At 36.7% G+C, this 21974-nt stretch overlaps 1 protein-coding gene across 5 annotated transcripts in view; it reads right to left on the bottom strand.

The window, feature by feature from the left end:
• The window catches only part of NAAA (N-acylethanolamine acid amidase), a 775135-nt gene that overhangs the window by 98529 nt on the left and 654632 nt on the right, over positions 1–21974 (bottom strand). For all 5 annotated transcript variants that reach the window (XM_044061226.1, XM_044061225.1, XM_044061227.1 and 2 more), the window contains one exon: positions 7369–7397. In XM_044061226.1, coding sequence (XP_043917161.1) covers positions 7369–7397 — 29 coding nt within the window. The remainder of the gene's footprint in view (positions 1–7368; positions 7398–21974) is intronic.

The following is a 21974-nucleotide window of genomic DNA, read 5'->3' as shown; positions in this document are numbered from 1 at the left end:
ATGAGCTCAACACTTTTGTGAGACATCTCCAGTGAGGTTGACTATTACTTAGATGTTTATTAAAAATTTGAGCAGGATCAGCCCACTGAGCTCCCTTACTGGGAGTTATCAAATCCCCAAATACCTCCAGTCGGTTTGCTATGACATGCCACTTCATTGAATTCTAGGTTTGTCTCTTGTCCAGACAAAAATACCTGAGCCAGTAGCTTTGCAAACATGGTCCTAGCCTACTGGGAATCATATATATTTAATTATGGCAATTTCTTTAAGAAATGTATCCCATATTATGTCCATTTTGTAGATTATATATATTTTTTATTTGGACTGGACCAGTTGATGTGCTGACGTATTTTATTGACTATTTGTGCAACACTTCCTCATTTTTGAAATTGACTAAGAAATATTCTTCTGACTATATACATTTCTTGGATGTATGCATTAATAAAACCTCTGATGGATTGTCTACAAGTCTATATACAAACATGTAAGAAGGTTAATATTTTACATTGGAATAGCATGCAAAATTGACATGTTCACAGAAATGTTCTTAAGGCTCAGTTCTGTAGGTTGGCTATTGTTAATGACAATGATGACAAAATGCTGCAAACATTTGAAGAATTGAAAATGGACTTTTTGCATAGGGGTTATACTTAAAGAGAAATTTACTGTGCTCGCGACAAAGTTCTACAGCACAGGAAAGATTCAGCTAGACCATATTTCTCTAATATTGATAATATTAATGTTCATAACAATAGTACTGTCTCTTATAATCTTAGAATAAACATCACATTTTCAAATCATGTATGCAATATTATAAAGAAGAACTGGTCAGTTTTAATGAGCAGTTATAGATATATGACGCTTTTGGGCGATACACCACACTTTTGTTTTAAAAATAATCACTCTTTAAAAAGAAGACTATGCTACAACTCTTGTAAGAAAGAATTATCCAGATCAAACAGACTTGGAACCTTTGCATGTAGATATTGTAATACATGTCACTACATCAGCTGTGGTTCAATGTTTAAATGTTTATACATCCAACCACTAAATGTGTTTATAATTTTAATTGCTATGCAGATTGTAAGAGTGTTAACCTGGTTTACCCAGCAATAAGTAAGTTGTGTAAAATCTTACCTTAAGTTTAAACTCTTCAACCAAAAGAGATGATTGTAAATTAGGCATGGCAAGTAGAGTGAGAGCCTGCAGCCGCAAAGCCACAAGTTCAAAGGAAAGAAAAATGCAAAGAATTTAACTGAAAGAAGAGTGTGCAAATGATAGATTAGATGGGCAAAATAGCATAGTCCAAGTCAGAGAGAACTGAAGTACTACAGTTTCTGCTGCCACAAGTTCAGACATTGAAATTTTACTGTCTAGGATTTATAGAGTTGTAGAAGATATACAGTACATTAAAGGAGCATGCTACTTAAAAATACAAGCATCTGTAGGAGATTAATGAAACACCAAGTAAGTTTTCCTTTTGTTTTCTTACATCCATTATCCTAAGGATTTGGGTTATTATAGAGATCATAGAAAAGCAGTTAGTAACAGTAATATGAATGTGACTGATAGGTCTTCTTTAAGATGTGTTTCTCTAAATGTCAATGCCTCCAGCAGTGGCAATAATAAAAAGTGGCTGTTCAAGTATTTAAAAATGCATAAACCTAGTGTTTTTTCTTTTACAAGAAACATACTTATTACAAGATTATATTAATAGATTAAATAGAAAGCAAAATAAAGTACTAACAAGTTCTAGCTTTAAAGAAAAGAGAAGGGGAACAGCAATCTTATTGAAAAATTCTCATACAATGTCTAGGGTTATTGATTCATGCAGTGATGACAAAGGCATGATTCTAAAGGTCTTTACTGGATATCAAAATAGAATATTAACCTTGGCAAATATGCCCTAGATTTCAGGAAATGGAACTAAACTTATTATAAAGTATCTGGAAACTTTGACTCTGAAGGGAAGTATAATAATGGCAGGAGACGTTAATCATATAATTAATTAAATGATACTAGTGCAATTATAAACCTCGAATTTCATCAACTAAAGCTTTAGTAAATTTTACTAACTTTATTTTACAGATGCTATAACTTTTCTGAATCAAATTCTTTAATTTTACACTCATTACTCACCTAGATTTGAGAGGGTATGTATTTCTAATTATTTGGTTTCTAAAGTAGAAAACATAAAGGTGATATTATGTCCTTTATCAGGTCACAATACAAGTACTTATACAGCAATGATAAACTCTCTAGAAAATTGGATTCTTTTAATAAACTGCCAGCTTATGTAGCAAAATTAACATTTTAAAGTGCTCTTGACTTTCATAAAACTGGTCAAGTTTCAAGTGTAATCTAATGGTAATGAATGAAAGCATACTTATTGCAACATCTCAAGTTGTTATAATAAGAGAAAGAGATAGGCTAAAGACTTATTGGAAATCTAAGAAAAAACAAAATAAAGTTAAAGATACAAAAAAGGAGAAAAGACTTATGAGAAATTTAAAAAAATGCAGAGTTTCAGGAGATCCTATAGTATAACATTTCCATTATTTTGGAAAGGTCACATTGCTTTCTTATTCTCTAACTAATAAAGGCTTACATTAATTAGCTTTTATATCCAACATGATTGCAAGAACTAATCATTTTTTGCACATATATATCCCTGATGGTAATAGGACACAGAAGAAATTCTGGACTGTTTTAAAAACACTATGATTAATTGAATACACATAATTATACTGTAGGAAATGAAAAGCAATTAATACATTTTAAGTAGGAATATACAAAATTTAGGACCAAATGACAAAAACAGAAAAAATGTTTCTGTAAAGAGAAATAAAAGAACACATTACAAGGTTGAAGGAAAGCAAAACCTCTGGTAACTGTGGTCTCATTCCTAAATTATAAAAATGATTATCTCCAAATGTTTTATCTGTTTTACAGAAAATATTCGCAGAAATATATTTAACATACGTCCGTCATGGAAATATGCAATGATTTCTCCTTCAACAGGATAAAAGCTGATTTCTATGATATAATAGGCCCATATCATTAATGAATATTGGCTACAACCTTTTTTATGCCAATCTTTGCCAACAGGATAAAAAGTATGCTACCTATATTAATAGAAAGATAAAAATATGCTATCTGTATTATTAGAGGAAGGCCAAGCTGGCTTTATATTACATAGACAAAGGATCACACTAAAAGAATAATTATTTTAAATGATTATTCTACTATCAATAAATGAGAAATTGGTCTTATTTGACTAAAGTATTAGAAATACATAGTATTTTTTATGTCTTATTAATAATCTTTATCTTATATGTTAAACTAGGATTTTTCTTTATTTCTCAGTCAATAAAGATAAACAAGGGCATGGAACAAGTTGCCCCTTGTGTCTTTTATTATTTGTTTTGACTTATAAACCTCTAGCCTATTACATAAAACTTATAGTAGGATTAAAAAAAGATCAGTTTTTCAAAAATTTAGTTATTTGACAGTGATATGCTGTCAATAATAGACAACTTTTATTATTTAGTAACAAATCTAAAGTAAGTAAGTAGATAAAAATCATTACATGAGTGGGAGAAAACTATTGCTGGGTGAGGTCCTCTAGTCTGTGATGAAGTATCCATCCTGGCATATCTTCCAAATCACTTAGAACCTTCACTTTGTGTCTGGAGAGAATATTATGTGAGCCCAAAAGATAGTGTTATCTGTTAAATAAATACTGTGGGATCATGGCTTGTTTCTTGTAAAATGATGCCCTTACCCACAGTACTGATGCTTGTATCAGCAACATTAGCATCAACAGTAACTTTGGTGAAACAGCATTATAAATCATTACCTAGACATTCTCTGCATATACTCAGTGTCTATCAATATACTCACAAGAAACTCATTTGGCTGAAATGAATTGCCAAAGCACTGTATCTTCATTGCAAAATTTCTACATAGCTGTCATGCCTACCCTCCAGAGCTAAAAGGAGAAAGAATCACTGTCAGAGACATACAGAAGTCAGAGACGATGTCTGGTGTACAACACTGTTTAGTGCAAGTTCCAAGTTTCACATCTGGGGCAAGGAGGTTAACTGTTGTCAGGAGCAATAGTGAGACTTCCAGCAGGAGTCAGTGTGGTTTCTACATTACGCTGAAGTTGCATGATTAGCAGTGCATGACTAGCTATTGTAATGGCGCTTTCTAAACAAACTCCATCACTGTAGTAGCTTTCACATATTCAGGCCATAATAAAATAAACACAGCAGGTCAGTAGTGTGTCCTAAAGTACTTATTTATTTTATTTATTTTATTTTACATTTGTTAACCGGGATGGTCCGACTGGATACATGTCCTTTTTCAGCGGAGGCCCAGGGAGAAAAGCTCCAACAGAGTTACATTGATAATTAGGTACAGTAAATGAGCTGGAAGAACTTAACAAAAACATAGGCTATTTACATACAAGTACAAGACTGCCATTACTATTTCTGAGATTACTACAAATATAACATTATTAATATATTAGCAAGGACGGTAGGCAGTATAATGACATAGAGTTAGACAGGATACATATGTCTTTATCACAGTATACAAAGTACTTCTCATCTTAGCTAGTTGTTTATGTTTTAGTTAATGGCACAGAGCTAGTCTGGGTTTGAGCAAGGACATAGCCAGTGTGACTTGAAGTGGAGTTTTAGACTATTTTTGAATTGACTTAGAGAAGTTGCAAGCGTGATGTTATTTGGGAGAGAGTTCCATATTTTACCAGTGGTGTTGGCAAATAGCACGTCACCACCTAGGTTGAGAGATTTAGTTGTTTGGACAAGGAGTCTGTTTGCTGAGCGAAGGCAGCTTAGATTGGAGTAGGGAGTCATTAAGTTTTTAGTGCTGGGGTATTCTCAGGTTGTTTAAGGATTTTGAAGGCCTCTATGAGTTGGGACTGGTGAAGAAGGTGTAGGAATTCTATCCATCCAAGCTTTTTCAGGTTAGTACAGTGGTGTGTTCTGTAGGGTAGGCCTGTAACGAACCTGGCAATGTGATTATAGCAGGATGAGAGCTTGGCCAGATCAGATTTGTTAAGGTGAGTGAGGACAGGAGAGGCATATAGTAGGGTAGAGAGAAGGTGTGAATGGGCTGTGGCTGCCCTGGCATTCGGGGTAAGGAAGGCTTTAATTCTATATAGGGTCCCAAGTTTCTTGTTGACTGACTTAATGGCTTGGTTGATATGTATATCAAATTTGAGTTTATTGTCAATGTTTACTCCTAATAGCTTAGTATAGGTGTCTGGGGAGATGATGGTCCCATTATTGGATTTTATAGTGAAGTTTTCAGTCGGAGATCTATTGGTTGGGTAGAAGAGAAGTAACTTGGCTTTGTTTGGATTTAAGATCAGGAGATGGTTGGCAAGCCAGTTTTCGACTTTGGTGAAGCTATGTTGGGTGGTAGTTAGTAGATTTGCAAGAGAGGCACTGGAACATATAGTCGAGTCATCTGCATATTGAATGCAGGTGGCTTCAGGGATGACTGTTTGGATGTCGTTTATGAAGACTGAAAAGAGGAGAGGTCCTAATATGGAACCTTGAGGAACTCCTATGGTATTTGGTAGTAGGCAGGAGAGCTTGTTTTGCCACATTACTGCTTGTTGTCTCCCAGTGAGGTAAGCTTGAAACCAGTCAAGGGCTGGAGTATCTAGATACAGGGTTTTTAAAGTATATAGAAGTAACTGATGGTTTACCATATCAAAGGCTTTCGATAGGTCCAGGAAGAGAGCGGAGGATATTTTTTTATTCCGGTTAAGATTAATGTTTTTAGTAAAAGAGAGGAGGGCAGTGGTTGTACTATGATGGGGTCTGAATCCATGTTGAGAGTCTGCGAGTAGTTTATTTTGGGTTAGATAGAGCATTAGTTGGTTGTGCATGCACTTTTCCATAATTTTGGCAAGTGGTGATAGTATGGCTATAGGTCTATAGTTGGATAGTTCTGTGGATGAACCTCCTTTGTGGAGTGGAATAACATAGGATATTTTCCAAATTGAGGGGATTGAGGCCTCGGTTATGGTTCTGTTAATTAGGATTGAGATAGGGTAGGCTACAACATCTGCAGCAATTTGCAGGTATTCAGCCGGCAGAAGATCGGCTGAAAGGGTGGTTGGCTTCAGTTTTTCAAAGGGATCTGATAAAGGATGTGGACACTAGCTGGAAGTTAAAAGAGAGTGGTGAGTCGGGTATAGTGTTTATAGAAGTGTGGGGAGGAGAAAGTTGGTTAGCTAATGACTGGATGGTTTCTGTGAAGAAAGTATTGAATGAATTGGCTATATCTTCTTGGCTCTTGTCAGATAATGTTCCTGGGGTCGGAGTAGTGGATTTGCCTGGTTGGAGAAGTTTATTTATGCCTGCCCAGTACTTTTGAGGGTTATTCTGGTGTTTATGTTGCAGATTGTAGAAGTAATTATCTAGTATGATGGCTTTTTTAGTCTCATTTCAAAGTTGTTGGAATTTGATACGATCTAGGGGTAGTTTGGTAGTGCGCCATTTATCCCACGCTTTGTCTCTAGTTGTTATTTTGGTTTTGGTGTCTGTTGTTAGCCAGGGTGCTAGTTGAGTTTTAATTCTTATTGGGGCATGCGAGTCAAGTATAGTAAGGAATTAATTGTTAAATGATGACACTGCCTCATCAAGGGGAAGGAACTTTAGTTTTGTCCAGTTACATGATTTGAGTTCAAGTTGAAATTTAGTTGGGTCAAAGTTTTTCTTGGATCTGATAGACCTATAAATAGGTAAGCTTGTACAATTAATTTTGTCTTTCATGATGTATGTGAGCAGGTGATCACTAAGATCATTAGGGAGAGTTCCAGACATATAGTTCTGGGGATGACTGTTGGTGAGTATCCAGTCTAGTATACTCTCTTTTTGGTTATTGTTACCTGTACGTGTGGTAGATGATATTATCTGAGAGAATCCATGTAGGTTAACAGGGATGGGGTTGGACTGTGCTGTGCATTGGTTCCAGTCAATATTAACATCACACATTAACAACATTAACACATTAACAACATTAACATACTTAAAGTTTGTCAGCTCCTCTTATTCTAATGGGAGAGGAGACACCTCAACATGCAAAAGTATGTACTTTACCTAAATTAGGCTAGAGAAAGGGAAAAACAACGATGAAAGCAACACATCTGGCGTCACCTTGAATTTGAAGTAAACCTGCTGGCATCATCATTTACCTTTGCAGGAACACAAGTGAATTGAATGACTTCTTCCTCAGATAAGCTGCTAAATTGTTTGTATACATGTACATATATTCTTTCTGAACCTTCATGCATATTACAGAATATTTATGAAGAATTCTACTCACTTGTTTTGGGTGGGATGTACAGACAGCACCTAAATGAAATAAAACAAGAAACACACATCATTATCACTGAAAATGCACCTGTGGAGCCATTTCAGAAATTAAATTCTTATATGAAAAATTAAAAAAATCACAGTTTAGTTTCACTATACACAAGAGATACATTGGTTAACAGAAGAAGCAGGGCTTGATTGATTTACTGAACTTCCCCTTCCTACTAGAAGCTGTACCTTATCTCAATGTATGAGCAATCAGCACTAAATGTAGTGCACTTCAGCACTTTATCACATGCATCATCTGTTAACAGGTGAACAGTTATAGTTCCAACGTTAGTGTGTATACTACCAAAATGCATTCAGACTTTATAGCCTGGGGAACAGCTACTGAAATACAAATTAATTAGGGTACTTTTTCAGAAAATTATGTTTACAGAGCCACTACCACCTCAGAGAAAATATTTAAAAGTACAACTAACAAGTTTTGTTTATAATCTATACATTATATATTAACATTGATATACCTGAAATTGGCTTGACCCCAGCTATCACATAAGACCAAGTTCTAAAAGTGCTATCAAAAGCTAAAAATACTGCATTGTTGTGTCTTGCCAAAATTCCTGGATGCACCTTAAATAGCATAAAGCATGATTTAGCCATACCCTTAACAACACTGTTCAGTCTCAATTTCCATACAGGTTTAGTACCAAGTGAATGGAGAACAGCTACATTCATTCCCCTGCATAAGGGAGGACCTTCCACAGACCCAGGGAGTTACAGACCCAGAAGTCTGACTGAACTCATATGCAAAGCGATGGAAAGATTTATCATGACACTTACCAATCAGGACATAGCGAACCTCCAAACACTGGACCTATCTCAGTTTCAGTTTATCAAAGGGCAGGTCATACTTATTCAGCCTGGTAGATTGTTCTGAAAAGATCACCAAAGCAATGGAGGAAGGCAAAATAGTATACGCCGCATACCTTGACCTGGCCAAAGCTTTTGACACAATTCCCAACTCAGACATTGTAGAAAAGTTAAATAAACTGGAAATAAACCCCTGTATCACCCACTGGATCAGCAACTGGTTTAAAGGTAGGATGCAAGAAATCAAAATAGGGGAAGTTACAGAGACCAGTCATCAGTTGAGTCCCCTGGGATCCTGTGCTCAGACCTCTCCCATTTGGCATCTACTTTTCTGAAGTATAAGCCAATACTGAAGGGCTTTGGCTGACTAAGTATGCAGATGACTGCAAGCTAGGAACAGTCATTGAATCCCTAATGACTTAGCCATCCTGTAGAAAGGTTTGTCTCAAATGAATAACCAGTGTCAAAATTGTGGACTGAAATTAAATGCCAAAAAATGTATAATTGTATCCTTTGGGAAGTCATCTATCCCAGGAATCTATCACATTAACAATACACCTCTAAGAATTGACCCAGTTGTTTGCGATTTGGGAACATGCAGATGATGACCTAACTTTTGACCAACATGTGTCCATTGTTTGTAAGAAAGTCTTTCTATATTGCTCAGTTTATAAACAAAGGGATTGTGTCTAGATCTAGGAATGTCATTGCCCCCCCCCCCTCTTAACTCAACCCTCATTAGACCAGTCAGTTAATATTATGTCCCCTTTGGTGTATACTTGTCCAGATACATGCAACAATTGGAACACCCACAGAGATACCTTACTAAAAGGATAAAAGGCTTAAACAACACATCCTATGAGGACTGACTCAAAGCCCTGTCACTATATTCAGTATCCTACAGACTGCTAAGAGGTGACCTGGGTCTGGTATACAAGGCATCCTCTGACCCATTACTGATGGATTTACCAAACATCAGCAAGTAAAATGGCATCAGAAATAGTCTAGGGATCTAAACCTCTTCTGCAACATCAACAGAGTGGTTTGGATGGACAGGTATATCTTGCAGGCGATACCATTGCCCTGGACTCAACATTCACATAATACAAAGCTCATCCCCGTCCATATTTAAATGCAACTTGCATCTATGGATGAGAAACAGAAAATTTATCCCAGGACTGCCCCTGTACTACTAATGGAAAGAGGCAGATCCTAAATTCTTTATCCCATGGGTCTCCTCAAATTCCCTATGGTATGATTCCAGTTAATATCATTAGGTGTAATACAGAATTACTGAACATGGGATAGGTAAGGCCAGTCTCTAACCAAATGGGATGAATGAGCTCCTGGACATTTCAGAAGGAAGCTTCCTTAACAGGGATTTGTAGGGATCCCTCTCTCTCCTTTGAGTCAATATCCAATGTGACTGACTCTGATGGGAGCCCAGGTGTTTCTTCTTACATATCTTCTTCTTAGGTGGCCCCGGGAATGATGCTCCTGAATCCTCCAAGGACTTCCTCTATGCTAGGGCAGAAACTTTGGGGTTGACAGAATGACTCTGAGCTGCAGAAATAGGTGAGAACTGGTCTGCCCTTTGGGGCAAAGAAGTCATCCTCCCCAACACTCACAAGGCTCTACCTATTTGCAGTACATCTGAAGAAGTCAATTTCATTGTCGAAAACAACTCCCCAGCTGAAGACTGGGGCAACAACATACTGAAGATTCAAAAGTGGATGTTTTAGAAGCAATCAACCAAGGTGCCTACTTGACTCCTCGGATCAGAGACTCAGAAATCAGAGCCAACATGGTGGGAACGAAGTCAAATCCATCAGATCCAGAGACAATGAAACCTGGAACATTGGTCTCTGAGCAACAGAACCTGGGTGGAAATCTGGTTCTGAGATGAAAAGAGCTGTGGGTTGTGACAATGAGGGTATCTGGATAGGGATGACATGGACAGATCCTACTGGATTCAGAGTCAAAGTGATAGGGATAACCCCTATTTCAATCTAGGTCTTAAGAAAGTTCTGCAAAGACAATCCAGATCAACCCCAGAAGTGCTTCTATAGGACCTGAAGGTCCATATTGACAGAGAAGAAATCAAAGGAAGGTGCTCTTTCATCTTGTCTGAAAATTGTTTTTTTTGGAAAAATCTGGATCATAACTGTCCAATCTCTAGATTTGGGAGTGGAGTATACATCACTCTACCTTTTCTTCGGATCTGTATATTTTGGTTTCAAAACATTTTCTGAAGGCTTTTTAGGTTTTGGGATCTCAGAATCCATATCTTAAAGAAACCATTTAACAATGTCCTTATTCCACTGGTTTACTAAGGCTCTTGGTCCAAAGGCAGCACAAATCTCACAAGACACTGACTGATTTAAGTCCCCCCCCAACCCAGCACACCATACAAAAATTGTGAAGATCCTTCTGAGAGATTGTTTGGATATATTTAGTACATTTCTTGAAGCTGGAGGATTTCTCCATGGCAAGACAAAAATCACTAAATTCCCAATATCATTAAATCTGTATACCACAAAAACACTTAACAATCAAAGTACAGAAAAAAATGTAAACTCTGCTACAGCAAGTACAAGTAATCTAAGTTAACAGTACACAAACTGGATTTTCTAAATATATATAATTGGGTTACCATCAGATTGTCGAACATGCAAAATGTCGATAATCATATGGTCGAGACAGTATGATCGACATTTTGAATGTTTGACAATGTGGAACTGGCATCTCACTACAGTGCGGAATGGAGTTGGTATATTTAAGTTACCGGGGTGTGGGAGGCAGAACCCCCCACGGGGGTGAAGGGGTGCTTGCCCCCCTGCTAGCACTGTGTTAGGTAGGTTTAGTGTTTTTCTGTTTTTTGTTTTGAATGGTCGAAATTCTGAATGTCGATCATATAGTTTTGGCCATATGATTGTCAATATTTTGGTGTTTTCATCATTCAAAGGTAACCCATATAATTATATTGTTTACTATTGTTAGTTTGAATGACAAAACATTTGCCATTCAAAATAATGAAAACTAAAATCGAAACCAAACATTTTGAGTGTACACAATGTCTCCCCAAATGATCGACATATTTGAATCAACATTGTCACCGAAAATGTGATGTGATAGCCGTATAGGAGCTGATGTAAATCAATCTCCTATATGACATATCACATTTTGCAGGGGGGCAAGCCCTCCTGCACCCCCCACACCCCCTACTACTAATATATTCCAACTCCGAGATCACACTACAGTGGGGATATGGATGACTTTCCAATCCCCACTGTACGGCGATCTCATACATATAGTCGAACACACTTATGTGTGCACTAATGCATTTGCATAAGTGTCTTCGACTATCCAATGTACTTGTCATTTTGCGAATGACATTCTGATGTTCGGCAGCATTAATGCTGACAGAATGTCATTCGCACAAATGATAGTAAACCTAATTGTATACAATAAACAAGGAGTGCAGCATTAACAAAACAACACTAAAAATAAAATGAATGCAACTGGCCAGGTTCATTTTATTTTCTTATATATAATTATATCTATTTATCTCCTATAATTACTACTTCTAACAAAATTACACTGTAGAGGAGAAAGAAAAGAAGGCAATGAAATACTAGTGAGATGATCAGATGATTAAGATAAGAAAAGGTAAAGGGACTTTCTCTACCTAGTTTTTTTTTTTTTTTGCTAAAAGTGATCAAATATAGAAATTTTTGAGGTGGAGCACTTTTCTGCCCAAATCTTGCTGCTACTCAGAAATGTGGCAAACAAGATCTGAGTTAGTGAGGGAGGGACAAGGGCATTATGGAAAGAAAGGTTCTTAAAAGGCTTGATGCTTGATCATTAAATTTGCTGGATCTGATCTACAGTGGTATAAAAATGCAAGGTTTTTGTGATATAAAAAAACGAGACCACAATAAATCATTTCAAAACTTTTCCCACCTTTAATGTGACCTATAACCTGTACAATCCTCTTCACCTTCAGCTTTCTAGCAGATGCCTGAAGGTTTTGGGCCAAAAGTGACTGGTGTTTAGAACTGTTCATAATTCCCTCCACCTTGACTAAAGCCCCAGTTCCAGCTGAAGAAAAGCAACCCCAAAGCATGATACTGCCACCACCATGCTTCACCATGGGAATGTTGTTCTTTTGGTGATGCAAAGTGTTGTTTTCCGCCAAACGTACCTTTTGGAATTGTGGCCAAAAAGTTCAACCTTGGTCTCATCAGACCATAACACATTTTCCCCACATGCTTTTGGGAGACTTGATGTATTGTTTTGCAAAATTTACAGTATTGTCTGTTACAATATTAATTTCAACAGTTATAATACAATCTGACATACTGGTGTATTTCTTTTTTTTTTTTTTTGCCCAGCAGGGCCCACTGTTGGTACATTTTTTTTAACACAAGCAGTTTTACAAATACATTTTTAACACAAACACCTGTACAAATCAGGTTGATATATAAATTACATATAATTATTTACAAAACTCCAGTTACCTCTGCCAGCATATGTTACACATCCACTGTCCTCCTCCTCCTGTCACAGCTGGCAATACCTCACATCACAGAGGGTGATGGCTATATAAAATGTATGAAGTTAAGCATACAGGATCAACCATTTTGAGTTAGGTCATGGGGAAGGAGGTTTCCCATATCTGCATGAATAAGTCCCATGACAATTCTCTTGATAACCTTACTTGCTTATATGCTTCTGAGGCTGGTTCTTATATAATTACATGGGTCTGCAGAAGGGCTTCTCTAGTGGACTGGGAACACAACAGCCTGCTTCCAGATGTCAGAGAGATGGACAGTTATGATGCTTTATTAAGAATTTACTTAACTGAGTATCCTGGGCTATTTTTGGCCGCATAAATTAGGCTTCCTGTTATTTCATCTGGTCCCATGGTACTTGTATTTTATTTGTTTATTCATTTGTTTGTTCATTCAGTTGCTTTATTTTATTGCATTAAATTTGTTTGCCACAGTACAACAGTAATCATAATGGACAAATTTCCACCTTGGCTTGAAGATCAAAGTAAGGATTACACAGCGACAGATTTGTAATAGTTTCTGTAGTAAAAGAAGAACATTAGACAATATGGAGTAACAATAAAAAGAAATACAAGAGAAGTTACAGTACAGTGGACAATAAAGGCTGTTAAATAGCAAATGTATTATTTGTAATTACAGTAGAAAGGGAAAGAAGTAGAAATAGAAGAAAAAATAGGAAATGGAGAAGGAGAGTTTCAAAGTGAGACAAGGGTGAAAGTAGTTCAAATAAAGTGAAGTAGTGAATGTAAGGAAGGAAGACAGGAGAAGGAAGTTCAGTGATGTGGCCGGGGTGGGGGGTGGCATTTAGCCTGTTTGAAAAGATTTACTTTTAGTTTGGTTTGGAACTTGGTGTAAGAGAGCAGCAAGGGACTCCCTGAGTTTGGAGCAAAGAATGGAAAAGGTCTGGTTTCTGCATTGTACTTTAATTCTAAGGATTACTAAAACTGTACTTGAGTTTTTTATCCTGTAAGACTAAGGGGGGGGGGTCATCTCTGGTTTACCTTACACTGGAGAGAAGACTTTGGCAAGAAGTAGTTTAAACAGATGAGAACTAAGAAAGCTGTCTGCTATTTGTTTAACAGGCTGCCATTTTGTCTTATCAATTATTTGCAAGTGATGTACTTGTCCAGGAGAAAACATGATGAACATACATATCTTATTGAAAATGTTTTGTAGTAATTTTTTTGTTACTATTTGAAATAGCAGCTATTAAGAGAAGACCATATTGAAGTTGAGCAAATATGATTCCTTTATAGAGTATCTTGTAGCAAAGAATAGAAAATGTGAGAAATGTGTGGTCCCATAAGAAAAAGACATTGACTTTTTCCAATTTTTTTTAGGTGTATCTGAAATTTTAGAGTTTTGTTAAACCAAATCCTCAGTTATTTGAAAGAGAAGGTTGTTTCAGTTGTAATATTGATAAGGAATTTGATTTTCAAAGTATTAGGAACTTTAGAAAGTTTTAGGTATACTCTGAATAGCAATGTTTTTGTTTAGGCCGAGTTCAAATGCATTTCTATTTTTGTTAACTTGGTTGGAAAGACATCCTAAAGAGGAGTGTGCTAGCCTAGATGTGAATAGTACATTGTCATCAGCATGCCGTATCAATGAAAGATACAATAGGTTATTTAGAAGTTTGTTGATGAACACTAAGAATAACAGGGGAACAAAGATGGAGCCTTGGGGGGGGGCATAGGAGGATATGAAACTGCCAATCAACACTAAACAGTCTATTGGAAAAGTAGTCCTGAAACTAATTGGAAATATTGGGCTAATACCTATTTCAAGCAGATGATTGATAAGGCTGGGATGGGCTACAAAATTAAAGGATCTGGTTAGAGCTATAAAAAAAGTGTAAGTAAGGCTAACTTTATTCACATTGAGTAGAATTTCCTCAGTGAACACAGTAAGAGACATTGTTGGATTTAGGTTGTTTGGGTAAAGGTTTTGTCGGCTCAGTTTTCCATATTTTCAGTATAATGTTTTGTAAAATGCAAATATTATAGGTAAGTATGTGAGAGTGTGTGTGTGTGTGTGTGTGTGTGTGTGTGTGTGTGTGTGTGTGTGTGTGTGTTGGGGAGGCGGTTATGAACTGCCTACAGTGGTATATGAACCACTGTATAAAGTTGTCAGAACCATTGTGGGTGCCCACTGGAATTTGCTCAAGTAGGAGTTTTCATGTCTTTAACAATTATTATCTTTAAGCAGAACTCAAAAGAATTTTGGGGGGATAAGTGAGGAAGGGAAGTAGAATGGGAACTTGGGGGGGGGTGCAATATGTAGAAGCATGTTGAGCTATTTTAAGAAATCTGAGTTGCCCTTGAGAACATTGACTGAAACCGGAAAAAGTGGTAAATGTGTGTTTATAACTGGTTAGATGGTTTATTTAATTCTAGAATTGTTTTTGTGTTTTGAATAGGAGGTTTTGTTTAGATTTTAGAAAACTTACAGAATTATCTTCTAATGTCTTGTTTAGCAAGGTTCTAGAGTTGTATGGAAAGTTTTTTTGTTTCAGGGGATGCATTTGCTTCCACTTGTTCAAAGCTTCATCTCTGAGAGCTACGAGTAATATGACCTCTTTGATTACTTAGTATTTTTATTTTGTTGCAAAATCTTAAAACTATTGGAAATAACTTGTTTTCATGTTGCTAGATGGTATTGGTCAGACTTTCAGCTACCTGGTTCAGATCTAACATGGCTATTATGGAAGACTAATCTATAGTAGAAAGTGGATTCCTGACCTTACTGGGATGAACTGCAATAAAAAATTCCCTTTACACTCACAGTGGCTTTCCACATCCATTCAAACTCATTGAATAGATTCTTCTCATTATATGATTATTATGTTTTTAATGTTTGGAGATTCTAATACTTATACTGAATGCTCTGAATCACAAATCTCTGTGCTGGTTGATAATGTACATGCTTGCTTGAATGATTTGTAATGGAAGAAACTATTGATAAATCATTATTTGATTATTTTATGATTGAACATCCAGTGGTACCCTTGATCTATGGGCTTCCTAAGGTGCATACAAATCTCACTGATCCACCAATGTGACCTATAGTTTCTTTTAGGGGCTAGGTTACTGATCTCCTTTCAGTATTTGTGGAGAACCACCTTCATTCTATTATTGATAAAGTTGATTTGATTTTAAAGGATACTAAACATTTTTTGAATGGACTATCAGAATGGTCAGACTATCAAAATAATGATTTTCTTTTTGTCACTGTAGATGTAGTGTCATTATTTACCAGCATTCCCAATGAAACTGAAGTTAAAAATGTTACATCTTTTCTTAATGAGCATTCTGATTATAGTGCTGAATGTATTTATTTGATATTTATTTATTTATTTTACATTTGTTTACCGGGAAAGTCCGACTGGAGGCAGGTTCTTTTTGAGCAGAGGCCAGGGGAGAAAAGCTCTACATTTACTTAAATCATAGAACAATGTACGATAATAATTTGACACAATACAAAAATTTAAAAGAATAGTAAGTAGTACAAAATAATAAAAGAGAGTGCAATGCTATACAAGGAGACTGAAAGACTGTAATTACATGAAGAGGTATATGCAACCAACATGTCATGGATAACATTTCATGTACTGGAAAATAACTGTGAGGTTATAATAATTCTATACTGTATTGATCTGTGATATAAGCAGGCAGTGGAGATAGAGACAGCATGAAAAACACAGTTGGAGATAGAGAGAATACATAAATCATTGCACAGGAGAGATAATTGTGCTCGAATATAATACAGTAGCCAGTTCTAGTTTCAAGGCTTGGTGAAGACATTCAAGAGGGGTCATTAGCTACTAAAGACGGGAAATTGGACTATCATGTAGGGTTACAGGGACAGGGACAGAGCCAGGAATTTGAAAGATGTGTTTTTAGTAGCTTTTTGAATTGTGGGATAGAGCAGTTGGAAATAAGAGAGCATGGAAGTTTATTCCATAATTTGCAAATGTAGTGTGAAAATAATGATTCACCGACTGCGTTGTTTGCTTTAGAGACCTGTAGGAGGGATTTGTTGGAGCAGCGGAGATGTCTAGAGGAGCTGTATGGCTGTAAGAGGTTATGGAGAGCAGAGGTTTTATCTGGGTGACAGAGGATTTTGTGAGCAAAGGTAAGTTGATTAAAGTGCAGTAATTGTGAAATTTCAAGCCAGTTTAGTTGTCTAAGTGATGTTCAGTGATGGGCTCTATCTGAAGCACCAGTTGCAAATTTGGCTATCTTATTGTAGCAAGATTCAAGTTTGGCGAGGTTGGTTTTATGGATGTTGGTTATTACTGGGGAAGCATAATAAGAGAGTAGATAGGAGGTGTGTAAAGACAATAGTGGGTTTAGTATTCTTGGTTAGGAATTTGTTGTTCCTATACAGGAGACTGAGTTTCTTGTGGACTTTTTTAATGGTTTGGGAATTATGCATATCAAATTTTGAATTGTTGTCTATTTCAACACCTAGCAGTTTTGTGTGGGTTGAGGGGGTAATGATAGCTTTGTTTCTGGATAAGATGCTGAAAGGTGGGGAGGAAGGCTTTGCCTGGATAAAAGAGGAGAAGTTTTGTTTTGTTTGGGTTAAGGATGAGGTGGGAGTTAGTGATTCAGTTTTCAGCCAACAGGAAATATTCCTGGCTGTGTGTGTGGAGTGTTTGAAGAGAGGAGACTGAGCATATAAGAGTTGAATCATCAGCATATTGGACAATGGTGGCATGAGGTGTGGAGGTATGGCATTGATTAGTAAAGATAGAGAAAAGTAGGGGCCCAAGGATGGAACCTTGGGAAACTCCTATGCTAACTGGAGAAGGGGGATAGTTGTTGCTGCCATAGGATGGTTTGTTGACATCCTGCAAGATAATTTTGGAACTAGGAGATGGATGAGGTACAAAGGTTTAGGGAGGAGAGGATGTTGATTACTTTTGGGTGGTTAACCATATTGAAGGCCTTGGATAAGTCTAGGAAAATAGCAGATACATATTGCCGATTATTCCTATAATGGTTGACTGTGTTAGTAAAGGACATCAGGGCTGTGGTAGTGCTATGGGAGTAGTGAAACCCATGCTGTGTATCTGTTAGCAATTTTATATGTGCATTATTAGATATTATTCTTGAGAATGATGCATTTTTATTTGCAGAAAAGTTCTTTATTCAATGTACTGTAGTTGCAATGGCCACCATGTGTGCAAATAGTTATGCAAACATGGTGCTGGCCCTTTGGGAATCTAACTATGTGTTTAATAATAATAACAGCAGGTTCTCTAAAATGATTTTACACTATGGTCGATTTGTGGATGATATATTTTTTATTTGGTCAGGAACTATAGAAGCCCTAGATGATTCTGTTCAATATTTACAAAATACAACTATGTTCCTTAGGTTTACCTGTAAATATTCTTATTGAAAATTTTATTTTTTTAGATGTCTATGTTTTTAAATCTCCTAATAGTATTGATACATCATTATACAGAAAATCATGTAAAAAGAACAATATATTGCATGCTGGCAACATGCATTCTAAATGCTTATGCTTGAAACAGAATGTTCTGAGAAGACAGTTTTTTAAATCTGCATGTTTGCATACCAGAGATAGTGATATGTATGAGCCTTTTGATAGTTTCACTAATATGTTTACTAATAGAGGATATGATGAAACAGATATACATATAGCGCAAAATGATGCCATACTACCGAGAAGCACTAGAACCAGACTTTTTTTCATACAACCTCTGAAAACAGTGATAATTGTGAGAGAAATACGTATTCACATATATAGTAAAACATGTATTCATATATGTATTAGCATTATGCTTGCTGCATTAGAAGCCTAAAATGGTTAACACATTTATTTTGCTACAGGCTTGAAAATAATTGCATGTACTTTCTGAGTTTGCTTCTTGTCAGCTCAGTGAATGACCTTGTTCATACACTGAGAAACAGATGATTTTGCTAATGTTAGGAAAAAGAACAATACAGTATTCTGAAATGTTACTAGACTTAAGCAAATAACCTTGTTCATACTGCAGCTGTAGATAAGATTATAGGCTGAAATCAGAATATGCTTTATGCTCAAAGCAGGAAAGAATCACTAATTGCAACACTGAAATATGAGTGAATTGTTACAGACCGGCAGTTAGCGAGGCCACGTTGATATCTTAGGAAATTTTCACATGGGAAGTTTATACTTGCTATATCAGCAGAAAAACTTAGTAAACACCTGTCTTAGAACAATGCTAAGAGTTGTATTTTATTATGTCAGCTTAGAGGGCAATGGCTTACAAAACAGTATAATAATGAAGTATTTCCTGTATAATGTCAGACAAACTTCTGAACTGCATTTTTGTCTCCTTGTACAAGAATAAAGGAACCTTAACTGAACCTTGGCTGCATTGATCTTTGATTTTTCCTTTGACAAGTTGGTCCTTCTTTGACCAGAAGCCTCTTGGTTGACCTGGATCAGTCAGGCCTGGTGGCTGAAATCTGTACGGAAGAAGTTACCAAAATGGTTCTTCTTATTTGAAAAGACCTCCGACTGAATTGTCGTATAAACAGAGGCCGGCCACTTTCTGATCTGTGGCTGACGAGCAGGTTTCAATCGGACCAGGGTGATCAATTGCTGAGGCCAGGTAAGGGGATTCTACTTTTTTCTGTTTTAGATCAGGGGCTTGATTGTATTTGTTCAGTCAGGATTTTTTATGTAAATCCAGGGACAGAAAAATTGCTATCTTGTCATAGATCAGGGACTTTTTTCTGTTTTAGATCAGGGACTTGATTGTATTTGTTCAGTCAGGATTTTTTATGTAAATACAGGGACAGAAAAATTGCTATCTTGTCATAGAGCAGGGAAGCAGAATAAGTAGACAGGTAGTCTGAAGGGACTATAAAATCTTCGTGGTACCACGTTAAAAAACAGGAAGGGTTACATAACATTCATAAGGTTAGGTCAAAATGGGTAATAAATGTACAAAACAACCCCAAAATCCGCTGTTAACCGAAGACGCAGAATACTTGCGGTCACAACGTGTGGATAACGTTAAATACTACACAAAATTGGTTAATAAATATGAATTTGATGGTAAACTAGAAAAATCCTCAGAAAAAGTTGTCAGACAAATAGTAGATCCAGATTGGCACATGATCAGTGGCAACTGGAATCCCCGTGATGCTGCGCTTAAGCCCCTCCCACATAACAGTGCAGAGTTAGACAACAGAGTAAAGGGTCTAACAGACCGAATTTCTGAAAAATGGAAACCTAGGGCAGACTGGACTTGCATTAATCAATGCATCCAACAAGAAGGTGAAACTGTTGATAGGTATTATGCCAGATTAATAGAATGTTTTAATAGCAATTGTGGAATGCAGGCTCCTGAAGACCAGACACAAGATTCCCCATATGAGCAGCAGTTAAAGAATGCATTTTTAAAAGGCAGTATTGCACCCATAAGTAGTTTTATTATGAAGCATATGATAGACCATCGTACAAGCAGATTACAGTCACTGCTTGAATATGCTAGGCATGCCAAAAGGCATTTTAATAACAAAAAGAAAAAGAAAGCCCAAGTATTCGCTGTAGATGACGGAGAAGTTTATTTAGTACAGTCCGAAAAAAAGGGCAAGAAGAATGCCCAGGGAAATAAACAATCTGATCAGCGATCAGAGGACTTTGAAGGGAGAAAGAAAAGGGGTGAATGTTTTAAATGTAGTAAAAAAGGACATATGGCAAAGGATTGCAAGAAAAATAAGAAGGCAGCAATGAAGGATAAGAATGAAGAAGGTGAGGACTGACTACATGGTAGTCAAAAATCACTAGATGGGAATAACGGAGAAAGGACAAATGAGAATGTGATAGAGAGAGCAGAGAATGTCACAGGAGAAATAGAGGAAGTGCCGGAAGCTACCGATAAATAACGCAGAAAGGACAAATGAGAATGTGATAGACAGAGCAGAGAATGTCATAGGAGAAATAGAGGAAGTGCAGGAAGCTACCGATAAATAACGGAGAAAGGACAAATGAGAATGTGATAGAGAGAGCAGAGAATGTCATAGGGGAAATAGAGGAAGTGCAGGAAGCTACCGATAGTAAAGAAAGTGAAATATTAGACTTAGCCTTGTTGAGCTTGGAGCTCTATTTGGCAGATACGAAACCAGAAGTTACACTCCTGGTAGAGGGGAGGGAAGTCAAGTTTCTGTGCAATTCAGGGGCATCATGAACCCTGGTACACCCCTCCAAACTACCAGAGAAGTCAGAGTCACATGATTACATTTTGGTGAAAGCAGCTAATGGACAGCTGTATCGGGAGCCTCTCTCCCATAATATTGCAATAACAGATCCTGTTTCAGGATTAACTCAGAAAAGCAAAATTGTTTTTTCTGCAAAATGCCCAGTGAACCTTTTGGGCAGAGATCTTATGCAACTATTTGGCATAGCAGTAGTTCCAACCATGCAGGGTATGGAAGCACAACGACAAATGAACACTTTTGCAGTGCAATTGTAGGGTAAAACATTTTATTGGTATAGCCAGGACTTGGTTACGACCGGTCCTGGGGCAATAACTGAAGAGTTCGTGAATGTGGCTATCAGTAAGTTCCCCTCCCTTTGCATTGATGTACAACACCAGGACCTGACAAAGAATATGAGCAAAAATTGTTTAAAACCGTGCAAACAGATTAGTATTGCGTAATCTGTACTGGGACATGAAAGGGAACAGTGTAGTTAGCTGTTCATTGCCCCAGGAGTTCTTTGCACTTTATAAATCAAATCGATTACCACATGTTAGTTTAACTAAAGACAAAGATGTGAAATGTAACAACAGATAAGTCCAAAAGCACAGTATCGCAAAACCAAATGCACACAACCTGCTGAAATGGTCTACCTTGACCCGAGAAGGAGTAAAAAACACAGCTGCCTTTCCAAACAGGATTTATTAAAAACAAAAACTCCAAAAGTAGTTAACACGAAGAATGGTTAAGCGCTTTCATCTGTTATCAGATTTCATCAGAACCCTAATACATTCTTTAGACGTAGTTTTTATACTTAATTTGGCGCCAAATTTTCAAAACTTGATTACTATATCCTACTTAATTGACATACACATGACCTAACTTAAAAATACAGTATATATAAAAATTTTTTTAAAATACACTTATTATACTTAATATACTTA

This window comes from Protopterus annectens, chromosome 2.part0 (assembly GCF_019279795.1).
Source record: "Protopterus annectens isolate FY-2018-M chromosome 2.part0, PAN1.0, whole genome shotgun sequence".
Taxonomy (NCBI): Eukaryota; Metazoa; Chordata; order Ceratodontiformes; family Protopteridae; genus Protopterus; species Protopterus annectens.
This window is presented reverse-complemented; position numbering and strand designations above follow the sequence as displayed.